This window comes from Arachis stenosperma, chromosome 5, assembly GCF_014773155.1.
Source record: "Arachis stenosperma cultivar V10309 chromosome 5, arast.V10309.gnm1.PFL2, whole genome shotgun sequence".
NCBI classification, from domain to species: Eukaryota; Viridiplantae; Streptophyta; class Magnoliopsida; order Fabales; family Fabaceae; genus Arachis; species Arachis stenosperma.
The window spans coordinates 126,593,110-126,610,504 of record NC_080381.1 but is presented as its reverse complement, the minus strand read 5'-3'; the positions used below and the strand labels follow the sequence as shown (position 1 = coordinate 126,610,504).

General features: G+C 34.6%; 1 protein-coding gene across 1 annotated transcript; it reads left to right on the top strand.

The window, feature by feature from the left end:
* Positions 1 to 267: 267 nt before the first annotated feature.
* Positions 268 to 1,143, top strand: LOC130981340 (uncharacterized). The gene has a single exon (XM_057904933.1). The coding sequence runs from the start codon at positions 268 to 270 to the stop codon at positions 1,141 to 1,143; it is 876 nt and encodes a 291-aa protein (XP_057760916.1).
* The last annotated feature ends 16,252 nt before the right edge of the window (positions 1,144 to 17,395 follow it).

Sequence of the window (17,395 nt, the reverse complement as noted above, 5' to 3'; positions counted from 1 at the left end):
CTTATCGGCCCTTATTGAAAAATTAAGTATGAAGAGTTAGGTGTATAGCTCGGAGAAGAGTGACCTTGCATGAACATTGGCGCCCACCGTGGGGCCATCAACCTCATGTCTTAATCTTTTTACTGACGAATATCATATCTGCCTTGTACGCTCTCTCCTTTTTGCAGGAATCAAGCCATGACTGACCGTTCGACAACCCCTTCAACTAACCCCACTAATGCAGATTTGTTAGGCGCAAACGCTGTTCTGCTCGCAGAAAACCAGTAGATGGCCGAACTATTGGCCGGAATGCAGAACAATGACGAACGAAAAAGCAAGAAGGAAAACACCGATCAACATGAAGAACACCAGTCAGAATCGAATGTTAAAACGGAGAAAACTCACGTTAGAACAACAAGACGGCAAAATAATCCCTTCTCGGAAGAAATAATGAGCTTCAAAATGCCCAAGAATTTCACACTTCCGATGACATTAACGCCCTACAAGGGGATCGGAGACCCTAAAATCCACGTCACGAAGTTTGAATCGATGATGTTCCTTAATAGCGACTCCGATCCCATCCTGTGTAGATCTTTCCCGACCTTTTTGGATGGAGCTGCTTTATTATGGTTTTCTAACTTGCCCGCAGGATCAATATCAAGTTTTGACGAGTTCACTAAACTATTTGTAAACCATTTTGCAGCATCAAAGATCTATGTACGAGATTCAGATTACCTCAGCACCATCAAGCAGGGGCCGCAAGAGAGCTTAAAAGAGTACATGACGCGGCTCACAGAAGCATCCATGCAAATACACGATCTTAACCCCGAAGTACAACTGCACGCAATCAAAAGCGGCCTCCGACCAGGGAAGTTTCAGGAAGCGATTGCGGTGGAAAAACCGAAAATGCTGGAAGAATTCCGAAAAAAAGCCCAGGGCCAGATTGAAATTGAAGAACTCAGGGAGGCCCGAAGAAACGAAAAGCCGATGAAAAAAGAAGAAGAAATACCACAAAGGTCCACCGGCAGAGACATAAGAAAGCCATTCAAACTAGCGCCTAAGTTTGATTCATACACAAAATTCAACACGAAACGGGAGGATATAATCAAGGAGATCCTGCATAATAAACTGATCAAACCACCCGTCAGAGCGGGAACATACTAAGACCAGAAGTATGTGGACAAAAATAAACAATGTGCCTTCCACCAGAAGTTCGGACATAAGACGGATGAATGCGTAATGGCAAAAGATTTGTTGGAGAGATTGGCAAGGCAAGGGCTCCTAGATAAGTATATCTCAGCCAGGAGGCAGCGAGAAATAGATAGAGAAAGCAGGCAAAAACAGGTCGAAACCCCCCCCCCCCCATCTAAGGGGATTATTAACTACATTTCAGGTAGTTTTGCATGCGGAGGGACTACAACCTCGGCCCGAAAAAGAAATTACAGAATAATGATGATAATGGAAGGATCCCGGCCAGAAAGGCACGCATCAATACCGAACTCTCACATCAACTTCAGCGCGGCCGACTTCAAAACAAACTGTCCAAACTTAGACGACCCAGTTGTCATCTCAGTCTACATGGGAGAATTAACAGTGAAGAAGGTCCTACTCGACCCAGGAAGCAGTGCCGACGTCTTGTTCTACTCGACCTTCAAAAAGATGCACTTCAGCGACAAGGCACTACAGCCATCACCCGGAGAATTAGTAGGGTTCTCCAGTGAAAAGGTATCGGTATCAGGATATATTTGGTTGAGAACAACAATCGGAGAACCACCAAATAACAAAACGTTAGATATTCAATTTTTGGTGGTTGATTGCCCCAGCCCTTATAACATTATCTTAGGGTGTCCATCGCTAAACGCTTTTGGAGCCATTGTCTCAACTGTCCATCTTTGTGTAAAATTCCCTTTGCAGGATGACGCGGTGGGGACAGTATACGCCGACCACAAGGAAGCCAGGAAATGCTACAATGCCAGCCTCAAAGCCGTAAAAAAGGAGGTGCCTCGGATCCATACAGTGTATAATTCGGAAAACATACCAACTTTGAACGAACTTTACCCCCGAAGTGGCAACCATCGCCCCACACCAATGGACGATCTTGAAAAGGTAATATTAAATCAAGATGAGCAATCTACAAATGTAGGGTCCACATTAATCGCAGGACAGAAGATCGATCTTATGACACTATTAAAAACAAACGCCGACCTCTTTGCATGGACACCGGCGGATATGCCCAGCATTGACCCCAGCTTTATCTGCCACAAGTTGGCGGTCCACCCCAATGCCCGACCTATACGACAAAAGAAAAGGAATCTGGGCGATGAACGAAGAAAGGCAGCAGAAGCAGAAACCAAAAAGCTCTTAGAGGCAGGGTTTATTCGGGAAATCAGATTCTCAGCATGGTTAGCAAATGTCATAATGGTGCAGAAAAACTCAGGAAAATGGCGCATGTGTGTGGATTTCACCGACTTAAACAAAGCGTGCCCTAAAGATGGGTATCCGCTTTCTAACATAGACAAATTGGTGGACGACACATCAGGCTTCCCGATACTTAGCTTCATGGATGCCTATTCAGGCTATAATCAAATCCTCATGCACCCAGGAGATGAAGAAAAGACGGCATTCGTCACCGACCAATGAAGCTTTTGCTACAAAGTCATGCCTTTTGGGCTAAAAAACGCAGGAGCAACCTATCAACGGTTAATGGACAAAGTCTTTAAAAATCAGATCGATAGAAACATTGAAATATATGTAGACGACATGGTGGTGAAGTCAACCTCGAAAGAACAACATAAAAAAGACTTGAATGTAATATTCGGACAGCTCAGAAAGCACAACATGAGACTGAACCCAGAAAAGTGCGCATTTGGAGTACAGGGTGGAAAATTCCTCGGTTTCTTGCTAACCCACAAAGGGATAGAAGCAAATCCCGACAAATGCAATGCAGCAATCAACATGCAATCTCCTAGGAACAAGAAAGAAGTCCAACAGCTTACAGGTCGGCTGGCAGCTCTCTCCAGATTCTTGCCAGCAGCAGCAGAAAAATCATATCACTTCTTCAACACACTAAAAAAGTCGGACCAATTCAATTGGACAGAAGAATGTGAAGAAGCCTTCATAAAATTCAAGAATACCCTAGGATCACCACCTATATTAAAAAAGCCAGAGCAAGGTAAGCCGTTACATCTTTTCCTTTCGGTTTCAACTAACACAATAAGTTCAGTACTTGTAACAGAAAACGACAAGGAGCAACACCCAGTATATTTCATGAGCAAAGTTTTGCAGGGTGCTGAAACAAGGTACCCAATGATAGAAAAACTAGCATTTGGACTTATCATCACAGCTCGGAGGCTGCGTCACTACTTCCAAGGATACCGAATTATTGTTCGGACCAACCAACCACTACGGAAAATCCTAGCGAGACCCGACCTGGCAGGAAGGCTCACAAATGGTCGGTTGAGCTCTCAGAATTTGACATCACATATCAGTCCAGGGGATCCCCCAGGGCGCAAGCTCTAGCCGATTTCATATCAGAGTTCACAAGTATAGTATAGGAATAAGAGTCATGGGAATTGTATGTAGATAGAGCATCCAATGACAATGGGTGTGGAGCAGGTATACTACTAAGAGACAGCAAAGGCGTACATGCCGAACAATCAATCAAATTCATGTTCCAAACAACAAATAACCAAGCCAAGTATGAGGCGCTACTGGCAGGGTTAAGACTAGAAAAAGAAATCCAAGTGCTGAACTTGCAGGTATACTGCGACTCCTTACTCGTAGTACAGCAGGTAACAGGTAACTTTCAAACTAAAGACCCACTCTTAGAAAAATATCTACATATTGTCCAGAACATGATAAGAGGTTTTTGAAAATTTGAAATAACACATATACCACGAGAACAAAATAGTAGGGCAGATATACTATCAAAGCTAACGACCTATAGAGAAAGTCAACAATCAGAAAATTTGGTACATCTTACACTAACAAAACCTAGCCTAGATATGTAGTATGTTTTAAACATATCACAGGGAGAAGATTGGCGAACTCCCATAATACATTATTTGAAGACAGGGACAATACCGGAGGGCGATCCGAGATATTTCAAAAGAAAGGTAGCACATTTTAGCCTAGTTGGGGATGCATTATACAAGCGCGGATTATCTCGGCCTCTACTCAAATGCATTGCAGGAGAAGACACAAAAATAGCAATAGATGAAGTACACGAGGGTATTTGCGGGCATCATATCGGAGGCAGAAGCCTAACATCAAAAATCTTGCACGCAGGTTATTACTGGCCAACCTTAAGATCGGACTGCACAGATAAAGTTCGAAGATGTGAGTCATGTCAAAAGTGTTCGCCATTAATACAAGCCCGGCCGAGGCATTACACATGACCGACGCCAGCTGGCCCTTTCACAGGTGGGGCATGGACATCCTCGGACCATTTCCAATATCACCAGGACAGGTAAAGTTCCTTTTGGTGGCTATTGATTATTTCACAAAATGGATAGAAGCACAACCACTCGCAAAAATAACCTCGGACAAGGTACAAAAGTTTATTTGAAAATTTATCATTTGTAGATATGGATTGCTAAGAGAAATTATTTCCAATAATGGTAGGCAGTTTAGTGACAAAAAAAATAATCACTTTCTTAACTAACATGAACATTAGACACCATTTTTCCTCTGTCGAGCACCCACAAACTAACGGGCTTGCAGAGGCCGCTAATAAAGTGATTTTGCAGTCTCTTAAGAAGAAACTGACCGATACTAAAGGCCGCTGGGCCGAACTCATACCAGAAATATTGTGGAGCTATAACACAACTCTACAATCCACAACAAAGGAGAGCCCTTTCCGTTTAGTGTATGGAGCTGAATGTATGATTCCTTTAGAGCTTGCTTATGGCTCAACCCGGACCGAACAATTCAATGTGGATGCCAACAGGCAAGATCGGTTCGCTGAGCTTGATGTCATTGACGAAGAACGCCACCTAACAGAACTGAGGCAAAGATCGATGCAATCAGCAATGAAGCGTCAATACGACAAGAAAGTCAGACGAAGAACATTTGAAGAAGGAGACCTAGTGCTCAGACAACTAGAAGATATCCGAAAACCGCCAGGTCATGAAAAATTAGCGGCATCATGGGAAGGACCTTTTCGGATCGCTAAAGTAGTCGGCAAAGGAGACTATCGCTTAGAAACATTGAATGGAACAACCTTGCCAAACACATGGAATATCTCGTCACTCAAGTACTACTATAGCTGATCACTTTACTGTAATAAGTAGGATGGCTAGGTACTCTTTTTCCTAACCACGAGGTTTTTCCCTAAGGAGGGTTTACTCGGGTAGGTTTTAACGAGGTCGACCATCCTACAAACCTCAAACATGAGGAACAATTTCAAATGACATATATTCACTATACTATTCATTCATATTCCTACAGAAACTATAAATCAGCAAACATCAAAGTTGCAATCATAAAACATCATACCAAAATACAACCGAGACATAAGCTCGGAACAACAGTCAATATAGTCAGAAACAAGTCCCATATACTTTTTAATACAGATATTCAAACAGGCGGCGAGACGTTCTTGTCATGGTCCTCGCTGGCCTCATCCTGAACAAGCTTTTCACCAACTACAATCTTCGTCACATCAAGACGACGAACATCAAACTCAGGAGCAAACAACGAAATTTGGCAAACTGCCCGATCAAATCCTGAAGTGAACATTTCAATACCTTGATCTTCAAGTTCATGAATATGGGCAGTCATCTCCCCTTTGGTCTTATCATTTTCTCTTATCTCGGCCTAAAAAGATCTGAGTTGTTCCTGAAGACGAGCAACTTCTTTTTCTTTTTCTTCCAACTTCGAAGTAACATCAGCAACAGCTTCTTCCTTCTCTTTCATCTTGGCAATTATGTCAATGATAACTCCATTTTTTTCCTTAACTGAACGCTCCAATGCGGCGAACTTCTCAACATCAACCTGCTCGGCCCCGAGCAATTCAGTAGTATGACCAACGCACAACATACGAGCAGCAATAACCTGACAAGAAGAACCATCAACAAAAAAACAACAAACAACAAAGAAGAGAGAAAGAAGAGGAGATTACTTGAACATATTTTCCTAGGGCTTCCAACCCAGCACGACGAGTAAGCACCATATCTCCCGGATACTGAGAAGCTCTGTCGGAGATCTCGGCAAGGGGGTACTGTTCACTCCACAAAGAATGAGAGCTCGCCCCAGGAATAAAGACGTGGAGCTTACGCTGACGATAAAAAACCGACGATGGGAACTCGACAGCAGCATTACCTCCTTCAGACAACACTTCCACATAAGTATCAGATTCACCCCTTTTCCTTTTCGAGGAAACAGGCTGCGCAGTTGAAAAGGCAACATCTTCATCAACCTTCGGAATAGCAGAGGCACCAACAACCTTCTCTTTCTTCTTATCAAGGAAAGATTGAAGTCTCGACGAGGTAAGATGAGGAACCCGACTACCTACACTCAAACATATCAAATCAATTATCAACGATAAATCAGTACTAAAAATACACAAGTATATTACCTATATAAGTCTTCAACCTCTCCCTATCATTATCATTTTCAAGACGCAACACGTCAGAAATCGAAAGACATTCGTCAGCAGCAAAATTTTTTACCAAGAAATTAATAACTAAATCCTCTTCCTCAGACCTATAAGCCTCAAGAATTTGCATAGGCTCGGAACACCAGTAAAGTGGAAACTTCTCAAATAGTTCGTCATCAAGATAGAAAGGATATTCAGTTTCCTTGGAACGGACCTTGACAAACAGAGATTTGAAATTTTTAAAAGAAGACTTATAAAGAAGGAAAACAGAACGACCAGGAAAGCTACTCAAAAAGACCCACAAGACCTTACGAACACCCTTAGACTGGAACAAAGAAAAGAAAACTCCAAGAGAAGGAGGATACTCCAGAAAAGACATCAGACACTAAAACGCCTTCAAAAACGCTCAGGAATTTGGATGCAATTGAGAAGGGGCACAATTTAACTGGGTCAGTACGTCACACTCAAAGGAAGAAAAGGAAAACCTAACATGCAACTCAGAAAAGCAAGGGGTATACATATAAAAATACTCCCAGTCACCCCTACATTCACAAACCCTATCCTCAGACGAACAAGGAAGAAGTTCGATAGCAATATCAGAACAATCCCTAGTCAATTTCATGGTACGAAGCTCTCGAAGAGACTCAGAAGAACAATACGAAGAAGCGTGAGTCTTAACGTCATCATGCACCCAATGATACAAATCATCCTTTTTAACCTCAACGACCTTCTGTTTCTCCTTTGATTTTTCCTTTTCCATTTTCAGAATACTATCCGACAAAATACAGGAGAAGAAGCAAGAAGAAACAAGAAGAAGGAAGAGATAAAAAGCTAACCTTTGGAAGTCATTTTTCAGAAACAAGTAAAAAGGAGTGATTTTTTCGAAGATTTTCAAGGGAAGCAAAAATCTATTACAACCCACTAACAAAATAGGAAGACCAAGAGACAAACCGCTAAGAAAATGGGAGTCATAAACGGTCCACAAGCAATCATTAAGATAAGTAATTGCAGCATGTTCTCCTAAAAACAGGGGAGAACAACTTTCCAAAACCAATAATCAATCATTAATTCAATTCTTGAGGAATACATGCTTTTCGAAATCAAAAGGCCAAGCAAAACGCAGCGTTGAGCTTGGGGGCTAACTCATCTAGGGCAAGCCGAGATATAGGTCGAACTTAAAGCTCAACTTGCTACAAAATACCCAAGCAAGTCAAGCTTAGGGGCTATGTACTGCACCCTACAAAATCGGAACCAACGACCCATATCTCGGCCACAACTGCAACGTTCACAAAGAGATAAGCAACGAAGCCGCACTATGACCGTAACCACCCAATAATCTCGGCTAAACCCGAGATTCACTCCAACAAACCTGTAAACAAACTCAATAGTAAAATCTATAAGAACGGCAGCCACTAAGTAAAAGGGATATATCGAAAACACACACATATACTCATAAGTAGTCTTCGTTCTCATCTTTAGAAAATATCTCTCATTAACTTGAGCATCAGAGTCCTTTTTGCAGGTACCCCGCTTAGGTCGTCTTCAAACAAGGCATTCCTCATTTCGGACATACGTTATCATCACAGTCTCTCCCTAGAGTTTGGTGTATAGTTCGGAGAAGAGTGACCTTGCACGAACAAATAATATCATAATAATTTATTAGATAAAAAAATAAATTATATTAAAATAAAAACCAATAAAACCTCTCAATTTATGAATCTTGAAAACGAACCCTTTAGAGGATTAACAAAAATCACCAAAACCTTTTACTCTTCAAATAATAAAACTTGCAAACATGGTTTAAGAGATTAAATTCTTTCTCATCCCTCCAAAATATCCTAAATTAATTGAACTTGCGATCACATCCTTATTAGTTGAAAAATGTCCCCCATAAAAAAATGATGAGAGGTTATATATTAAAACACTTCTTCTTCCTTTCAAAAAAATAAATATATAATTATATAATGTGTGATTTTTAGAATATACAAAATATTTTTATTTGAAATAAGGAAGAGTGTTGTTTTTCAAATTTTAAAAAGTTTATTTCTCCCTTTTCTCTCTCCATTAAATCTTAAATTATAAACTCTCTCTACATTAGAGTTGCCAACGTATGCCATTTTGAAAGGAATATAATTTGGTATTAAATTATTAATATTCTATGTTGACTCATGAGAGGATATCAAAACACTTTTTTTTTCCTTATAATTTACGGAATGTTTTTATTTGAATTAAGGAGAAAATTTTTTTAAATTTTTTTCCTTTTTCTCTCTCTCCATTAAATGTCCAGTAATAGATAGATTTTTTTCCTTTTTCTCTCTCTCCATTAAATCTCGAGTTATAATTGTTTGTCTATATTGTAGTTGCCAACGTATGCCATTTTAAAAGGAATATAATTTGGGAATTAATTCTATATTAATTGATGGCAGAATATATCAAAACACTTTTTCTTTTCTTATAAAAAAATGAATAAGTATATAAATATACACAAATATATGAATATGATCGTTGATTCTTAGGATTTACATACTATTTTTATTCTAATACCCTTTTAATCAAAAGAGCCTGTTCCATAAATACTTTTATAAATTATTAAAAATTTCCATTATTAATTTTAAGCAATTAATTATTAACCAATCTTATTAAAAATGTTTTTTATAAATAAAATATAAGTTATTAACTAATCTTATCAAATATGTTTTTACATAAATAAAAATCTTATAAATAATACACATATATTTAGAAATTTATAAAATAAATAAACTACTTCATATGAATTTTTATTTTTAAAAAATTATTAATACGTATCATTGTAATTAATCATTAATTTTAACATATATTTTGAGAATATATAATACTTTTCACAAATGATATTGGAAAGAGAAATACATGAAGATTGATGCTAAAATGCATTACGCTAACATACGCAATGTTAAAGGATTTTTTATTTTAATAAATAAAATAAATGTAATATTTACGAAATAATTTTACGAATATTTACCGATTTAAATTGTCTTATCATATCTCGTTTATACTGTCGTACTGTCAGGGGTGTTGAGATTGTCTGTCGGGGATATCTGGCGGATATGATCCCGTAACCACACAAGCTTCAGTGTGAAGGATTCCTTCATCTGCGCTGCCTGCTATGCTGTCACGGGAGATCTGACGTCGAGTAGCTGCTCTACCAACGTCCACGTCTCTGTGTGATACCACCTACCAAAGTCACGGAAGCACCCCCGACGGGGTTACTGTGTGCCCATAAGTCTAGGTGGTATGCCACGTCTTGCAGAGTGATAGTGACCTCACCCTACGGGAGATGAAACGTGTGTGTCTCTGGACGCAATCGCTCCACCAGTGTCGAAATTAGGGAAACTGTCAAAAGTAAAATCGCTGAGGGACATCGTGTTGCCGAATCCGGCCTCAACCAGATACGAGACGATGGCGTTCGGTAAAGGTAAAGTATGGCTCACTCGCTGGGGCAATAAGAGGCGAAGCCTTTGAAGAATGAAAAAAAAAAAATTTAGCCTTAAGAATACAATATTTCAACTTTCTAACTTACACATGTCTCTACATTACATATTCGATAATAGACAAATCCTAACTACAGCGTTATAAATACTAACAACATAGCAATGGAATAACAGAGTTCTAAACTAATAATTATGTCGTACCAATATAGCACAAGCGAATAGAGTTCTAAATTCTTCCTACAGACCTAACTCATAATTCATATAACTACGTTCCAGTTCTTTATGACTACCCTAACAATGGCTACATCCTTAAATTTAACAAAAATAACAAAATTAACCTTGAAGTCGGCTGCCTCGGCGTAATGTGTCGTCTCGTTCAGCCTGTTGATATCTCCGTCATTCTCCGCCTGGCGCGCCATCACCGATTCAGTCGAAGGTATAGTCAGAAAAGATTAAAAGAGGGGAGAAAGAGGTTGACAAAGTCAAATTGGGTCCGAAACTAAGCTATAAACGACTTCTATATATAAGCGCAGACAGGCCATATCTCGTTTACAGTGTAAACGAAATATACACGTATCACATTGACATGTCATATCTCGTTTATACTATAAATGAAATATGGCAAGAGAATTTAAATTGGTAAATACTCGTAAAATTATTTATTTTGGTAAATATTACATTTATTTCATTTATTAAAATAAAAAATCCTAATGTTAAAATATTCTATGTGTTTTAGAATAATATAATTATATATTTAAATTACGGTAATTTTAGGTAGAAAAAAAAAACAGCTAAAATCTGTCTTATTTAGTATTTATTAATTATCGCAAAAATTAATAAATATTAAATAATTTAAATTATGGTTATTTTGGATTAATTTTTTTTTGTTACTAAATATTTCTATTTAAAATAATTTAATGATAAATATTAATTATAACTTTAATTTACCGTCTTGATATTCCTCAAAGAACTTAAGAGCTAAGCAACATTATATTCAATTTCTCCATTTGTATTTGAATATAAAATAAATAAATCCAACATAAAATAGTTCATTTATAATTCAATTTGATCTTGTTCATATTATTAATATTTTTAAATATATAATTCAATACAGTCAAATGGCATAAATATGTATTTGAAAATAAAATAAATAAATCTTACATAAATAGTTCATTTATAATTCAATTTGATCTTGTTCATATTATTAATAATTTTAAATATATAATTCAATATAGTCAAATGCCATAAATATGCATTTGAAAAATAATGAAAACGAAATTCATTCATTAGGCATCTACATAATTATGATATAGTCAACTTAAAAATAAAATAAGAAACTAAATATCATTAATGCTTAATTTGATAAATTTTTTTAAAGATGTGTGTAATAAATAAAAAATAGAATAATTAGTCAAATTAGTACTAAGAATTTTAAAAGTGCACAATTTAGATTTAAAAAAAATTAACACAAAAATTTTTTAAAAGTTTTATTTCGACAGACAAATTAATACTCAATTCATTTTTTAGCTGAGTAATTATCTAAATCAGTCCAAAAAATTTTAAAATCGGACATTTTAGTAAAAAAAATATAAAGATCAATCGCTAACATTTTTTTCCATCAGATATAATATTTTTCCGTCTATTTTCTGACATGATTTACTATATTCTTCAAGTATTTATTAGAAAAAGAATATTAAAAAATATTATAATCAAATTAACTTTTAAGGTTAAGTTACACCTATTCAATTTTTAATATGGTATTTTTTAAAAAAATTATTATTGAACCATCCTCACTGCATACACAATCACTGCATACACAATTTTAAATTCAACAAAAAGAGATATAATAAGTCTCATAATTTTTTAAATTAAAAGCATATTATTGTAATTTGTTTAGTTTCATATCTTGTTATTTGTACGTTTCATTTTATTATGATGAGTATTCTCTAACTCCAAACTAAATATATATGCTTAAAAGTTAATTTGATTATAATATTTATTAATATTTTTTCTAATAAATACTTGGAGAATTATGAGTCATGCCAAAAAATAGACGGGAGACTGTTATATATGACAGAGAAAAATGTTAGAGATTGATTTATGTATTAATTTTTTTTTGACTAAAATGTCTGATTTTAAAATCCTTGGGGATTGATTTGGGTAATTACTCCACCGAAAAATAAATTGGGAATTGATTTGTCTGCTGGAATAAAATTTTAACGATGTTTTTGTGTGTTCATTTTTCTTAAGAACCAAAATATTTGTTTTTAAATCCTTGGAGACTAATTTAGGTAATTATTCTACAAAGTATTATTTATTTATACTTGCAGTTTTTAATTATTAAGGATATTTTTGAAAAGATCAAATGAAGAATTTTTTAAAATTAGTTTGTGTTAATCAAATCAATTTAAAAACTTTAAATATAACAGCATATATTAATAAATATCTAAATTTATTCTTATATTTATGTCTATTATGGTCTTTTTAAATTTTAAAAATTATTTTATCAAATATAATTATTGTTACTTGTATTTTTTAAAAATTACTTTTATAAAAATATTTTTCGAAAGTCAATAAATGGACTTCCAAAAATACAAGTTTTACCAAACAAGATCAAAAGCGTGAATTTTATAAGGTTTGAAAAATCAAATTATTCTATTTCCCCCTAATTTCAAACGTATATATTTAATTTGCAAGTAAAATAATCAATTATTTAAATTTTAGATAAAATTGTGTGTAACTATAAAAGACACACCAAAAGAATGTTGAAATACATTAGATAAGTTCAAGAATTCATTGAGGCACTGATTTTTCAGAAAAAAAAAAAAAAAATGGGTGCCATGAACAACACAGTTATCACACTTATCAGCATATTTTTCTTTTTCGCCTTTATTTCTCAATGTAATTACTTTTCACTTTTCAAATGCATGAATTTCTACTCCCTCTTTCTTTTTCTTTTTTTTTTCTTTTTCATTTTATGGTTAACATGAAAATTCCAGATTCTATATACATGCACACACACACACAACTATAATTAATTTAAAGATTGATTTTTTTTATGTGTATATAGTATTTTTGTTACATCTAATGATTTTAATTTGTTTGTTATTTTGGTGCAACTATATGTATATCTCAGGCTATAGCGAGTGCCAATTAAGTGGTCTTAAGCTTGAGCAGGAATCTGAGGGCAAAATAAATGGAACGGAAGAGTTTCGAGTTTGGTTAACCACCGAATGTCCATGTAAATTCGGTAATGTCATGCTAAATTGTGCAGGATTTAAAAGTAAGGAGTCTATTAACCCTGCAATTTTGAAAATTCAGGGAAACACTTGTCTTATCAACGATGGTTACCCAGTCACTATGTACCATCCTGTTACCTTCACATATTCATGGGCAGACACTCCTTATCCCTTTCATGTTGTTACGGCAAAAGTTATTTGCTAAAAATCTCTTTGTATGCGTATAATATGTAATCAATAAAAATTTCATGCATTTGAAAGAAATTAATTTAAGAAATAGAAGTGAAGTAGTTAGAGAGATAAGAATGAAAAATTATTTTGTATTTTCTAATAGTTATAATTAATAAAAGTCCTCTTTTTTTTTCGCGATATAGTGTTGGAAGCTTTTTTTGTATGTATCGAAATATACATACTGAAAAATACAATAGCTCATTAAATTTGGGTTCTAGATCTCCAGGAGTAAAATCTGGGGATCGAATTACTTTGAGGACAACGGCTGAACCTGGATTTATTCTTAGAAGTTCAGCACAATAATCATTAATTCTCTTATATTATTCCCTAAATTCCCTAAATGCACCCTAAATTTGGCTTAATTAGTGCCTCTTGCTTAGTTTTGGCTGCCATCAATTTAATCATAATTGATTCTACTTTTTGTGTGTCTTTACCATCAATTCTTTTATTTTAATTCTTGAATTAGACTCCAACTTTTTCTTAAATTGCTTGCCTAAAAAAATTAAGTAAATATATGCTTAGAAATTTATAAAGTAATTCTTATAGTTTTTTTTTTTGGTATTTTAATTCTTATAGTTGATTGATTATCAAGTTATGAATTTTATTTTTATTTTAATGAACTTGATATTTTTTTAAAAGTTTTTCCAAAGTAAAAAAAATTTAGGGGCCAACCTGCCAGCCCATCAAAAAGCAAGGCGGGATAGAATTTTTGTATCACTTTTTTTGACAGGATGAGTCGGTATAGGGTTGCTCATTTACCACCCCTACTCTCTCTTCCAATATGTAATTTTTAAATAACTATTACATAATTATAAAAAAAACTATTATATAAGCTACATATGTGATATTTTCTCAGTAATGTGTACTAAAACAACTGCTTTAATGTTTCAACGATTTTATTTAGATATTGTAGTAATTTAGAATGACATATCTCTTTAAGATGAGAAAAAGTTGAACTTTATTTAGGCCAGTTTGGTAAATAACTTAAATAAGCTTTTTTTGGAAAAAAAGCTTAAAACATAAGAATTTTTATTAAAAACAGTTTATAAATAAATTATTTTGTATTTGATTTTTTAGTTATAAAAGTACTTATTTTAAAGTTATAGCGTTTGGATAAATAACGCAAAAGATACATTTTTTTATAAAAGAGAATGAATATTAAAATAACCATGATAATAAATATTTTCCAATATTAAATGTTGATTTTACATAACCTAATCACTAATATTGTGTATGATATGGTAGGTAAAAATAAAAAATAAATATAAAATGTGTGTCAATGTATATTTTATTGCTGTTTTTTATTTTTTATTTTTACTCCTATTAGAACTCTCTTCTCCTTTATTGAGGTCAAGAACTTGTTATAATTAACTATGAAAATAATAATAAGCTATGAAATTACATACGAAAAAAATAAAATTAAAGCTGAAATTTCATACCACACTTAAATACAAATTTAATAATAAAAAATAGTGATAAAATGATAAAAAAAAATACTTAGAAGGAATATATGCAGTAAGTTGTTCAGATGTAATATTGTCTGAAAATGTGGTGGAGGATCAATACTTCCATCAGATGTTTCATTACGTAAAAATGGTGAGACTTGAAACATTGCGTGAGAATGATGGTGGAAGGCCAGTGCTTCTAGCAGATTTGTGTGAAAATGGTGATGAATGGTTCAGTATTTTTCATAGAGTCAAAAAGGAAAGTAGATTTTTTTTGTTTTAAAATTAATTTTTTTTAAGTAAGTGGTAGAATGACTTCTCGAAAAGCAAGAAGTCATACTTCTTTAAAAAGCTGCAAATTAACTTTTCGAAAAATTAAAAACTTTTTTTAAAATAATGTGAAACACATAGTTAAATATTATGACTTATTTGGTCTTAACTTGAGTTGAGCTTCTTTCTTTTTTTCCCCGTTTTCTAACTACATACCCACATCTCATACAACAAAATTTCCAAATTTGGTCATGTTATTAGTTTCTATCATTCAATATAATTTTTTTCATATGACCTTTTAGCCATATAAGTCGGGTTGCCAAATAATAATAATAATAATAATAATAATAATAATAATAATAATAATAATAATAATAATAATAATAATAATAATAATACACCAAACACTCAATAATAATAAAACACATTTGCAAGTATATGAATTATTTTTAAGTCAACCTGCAAGTACAAAAATGTTATTTATATATTAAAATTAGTTATTAAAATCAACTATCAATATAAAATACATATGTGATTTAATTTATTTTTAACATGTATTTATATTCTGACATATATTTTATATTAATAGTTAACTTTAGTAGCTAATTTTAATATACACGTGGTATAATCCTGTAAATATTATCATAGTTACTTGCAAGCTATTTTAGAATACGTTTTTTAAACATGACAAAAAAAAATGACGACATAATATATTTCTTGTAGTGCTTCCAAAACTTTATATTTAATATAAAGTGAAATTTGGAATTCAAACTTCAAACATATGTTCTAAGACTTCTTGTATCATCCAAATCTACTATAAAATGTCAGTTGTACTCATACACAATTTTTATTACAAGTTGGAAAGAATAGAGCATTGCTATTCAACATGAAACTTTTGATTAAATTCTTCACTCAATATATTTCGGATATCAATTTGTTGCTTAAAGGATCACATGAAGCACAAATAGCACAACGTATGTAACATATCGCATTGATAAAATTCTGTTTAAATTCAAATTAAAAAAAAAAAAAACTATCATTCCCTAAAAGCATGAATATCTTCTTATTAGCATAATTGTTGAATTAACCTTTAGTTGCTCTTGTTATATTTGTATCTCATATTTCCTGAATAGCATTTTGAGTTAGATTGCAACCCCTTAGACAATTTTTACCCCAAAATTTTATGTTTTCTTTGTTAGAGAATTATTAGAATCAATTTAGATCAATCAGTGTATCGTTTATATTTATATAGCATATCTGTATACTAATGGTAGGATTCTATGCCTTTATTACTCCGATTCATTTAGTACCTATAAATACTTCTTGTATATTGTACTTTTGATCTGACTGAATATACACAACACTTTTTTTAGTTTGGCCTCCTGTTTCTAACATGGTATCAAGAGTTTAGATTATATTTTTTTCAGCCACAATTGGTCCATAATCCTTTTGTTTTCTCTTCCGGCAGCCTTCTTTGTCCTTGATTTTTCGTTTCTTTTCGACGCTTTGGTTCGTCACCACCCACACCATCATCTTCGTCTCGTCGTCACAAGTTCAACGAGTCCCGAAACATCGCCGGAAGCCTCCACACGCGTCGCCAGAAGTCGCTGTCGCCACCAGCTTCTTCTCCTCTCCAGATTCTTTTCAGATTGCGCATTGATCAACGGCTCCGCGGCTCCCACGTGTCGCGCCTCTGCTTGCCCACCCACACCGTTCGATCTTCAGCAACGATCCACCCGTCCAGCGCGCGCCACGTGTCATGGAATCAACGCCTCCAGCAACTCGTGCCAGCACCTGACCCGAACCAAACTGCTTCGCGACCCGCACACCGCACCCGCTGACAAGGCTTCTCTTCTCCTCTCAGACGTCGCCACGTGTCACCTTTCTTGCTGACGTGGCGGCTGACGTGGAATCTGATGTGGCAACTGACGTGTCAGACAATGGGAAGTCTATATGAAACCATCTCCGGGATATCCTTGTCCTTCTAGTAAGGTTTGTCTCCTTCGCAAGGCACTTTATGGACTTAAGTAAGCTCCTCGTGAATGGTTTGACAAGTTTAGCACTACCATATCCAGTCTTGGTTTTACTTCTAGCCCTCATGAGAATGCCCTCTTCATTCGTAAAAGCACCCATGGAGTTGTTCTTCTACTTTTGTATGTTGATGAC

What these genes read in the sequence shown, in the direction of transcription:
- LOC130981340 (XM_057904933.1), top strand. Translation starts at nt 268, where the DNA reads ATGGCCGAACTATTGGCCGGAATGCAGAACAATGACGAACGAAAAAGC.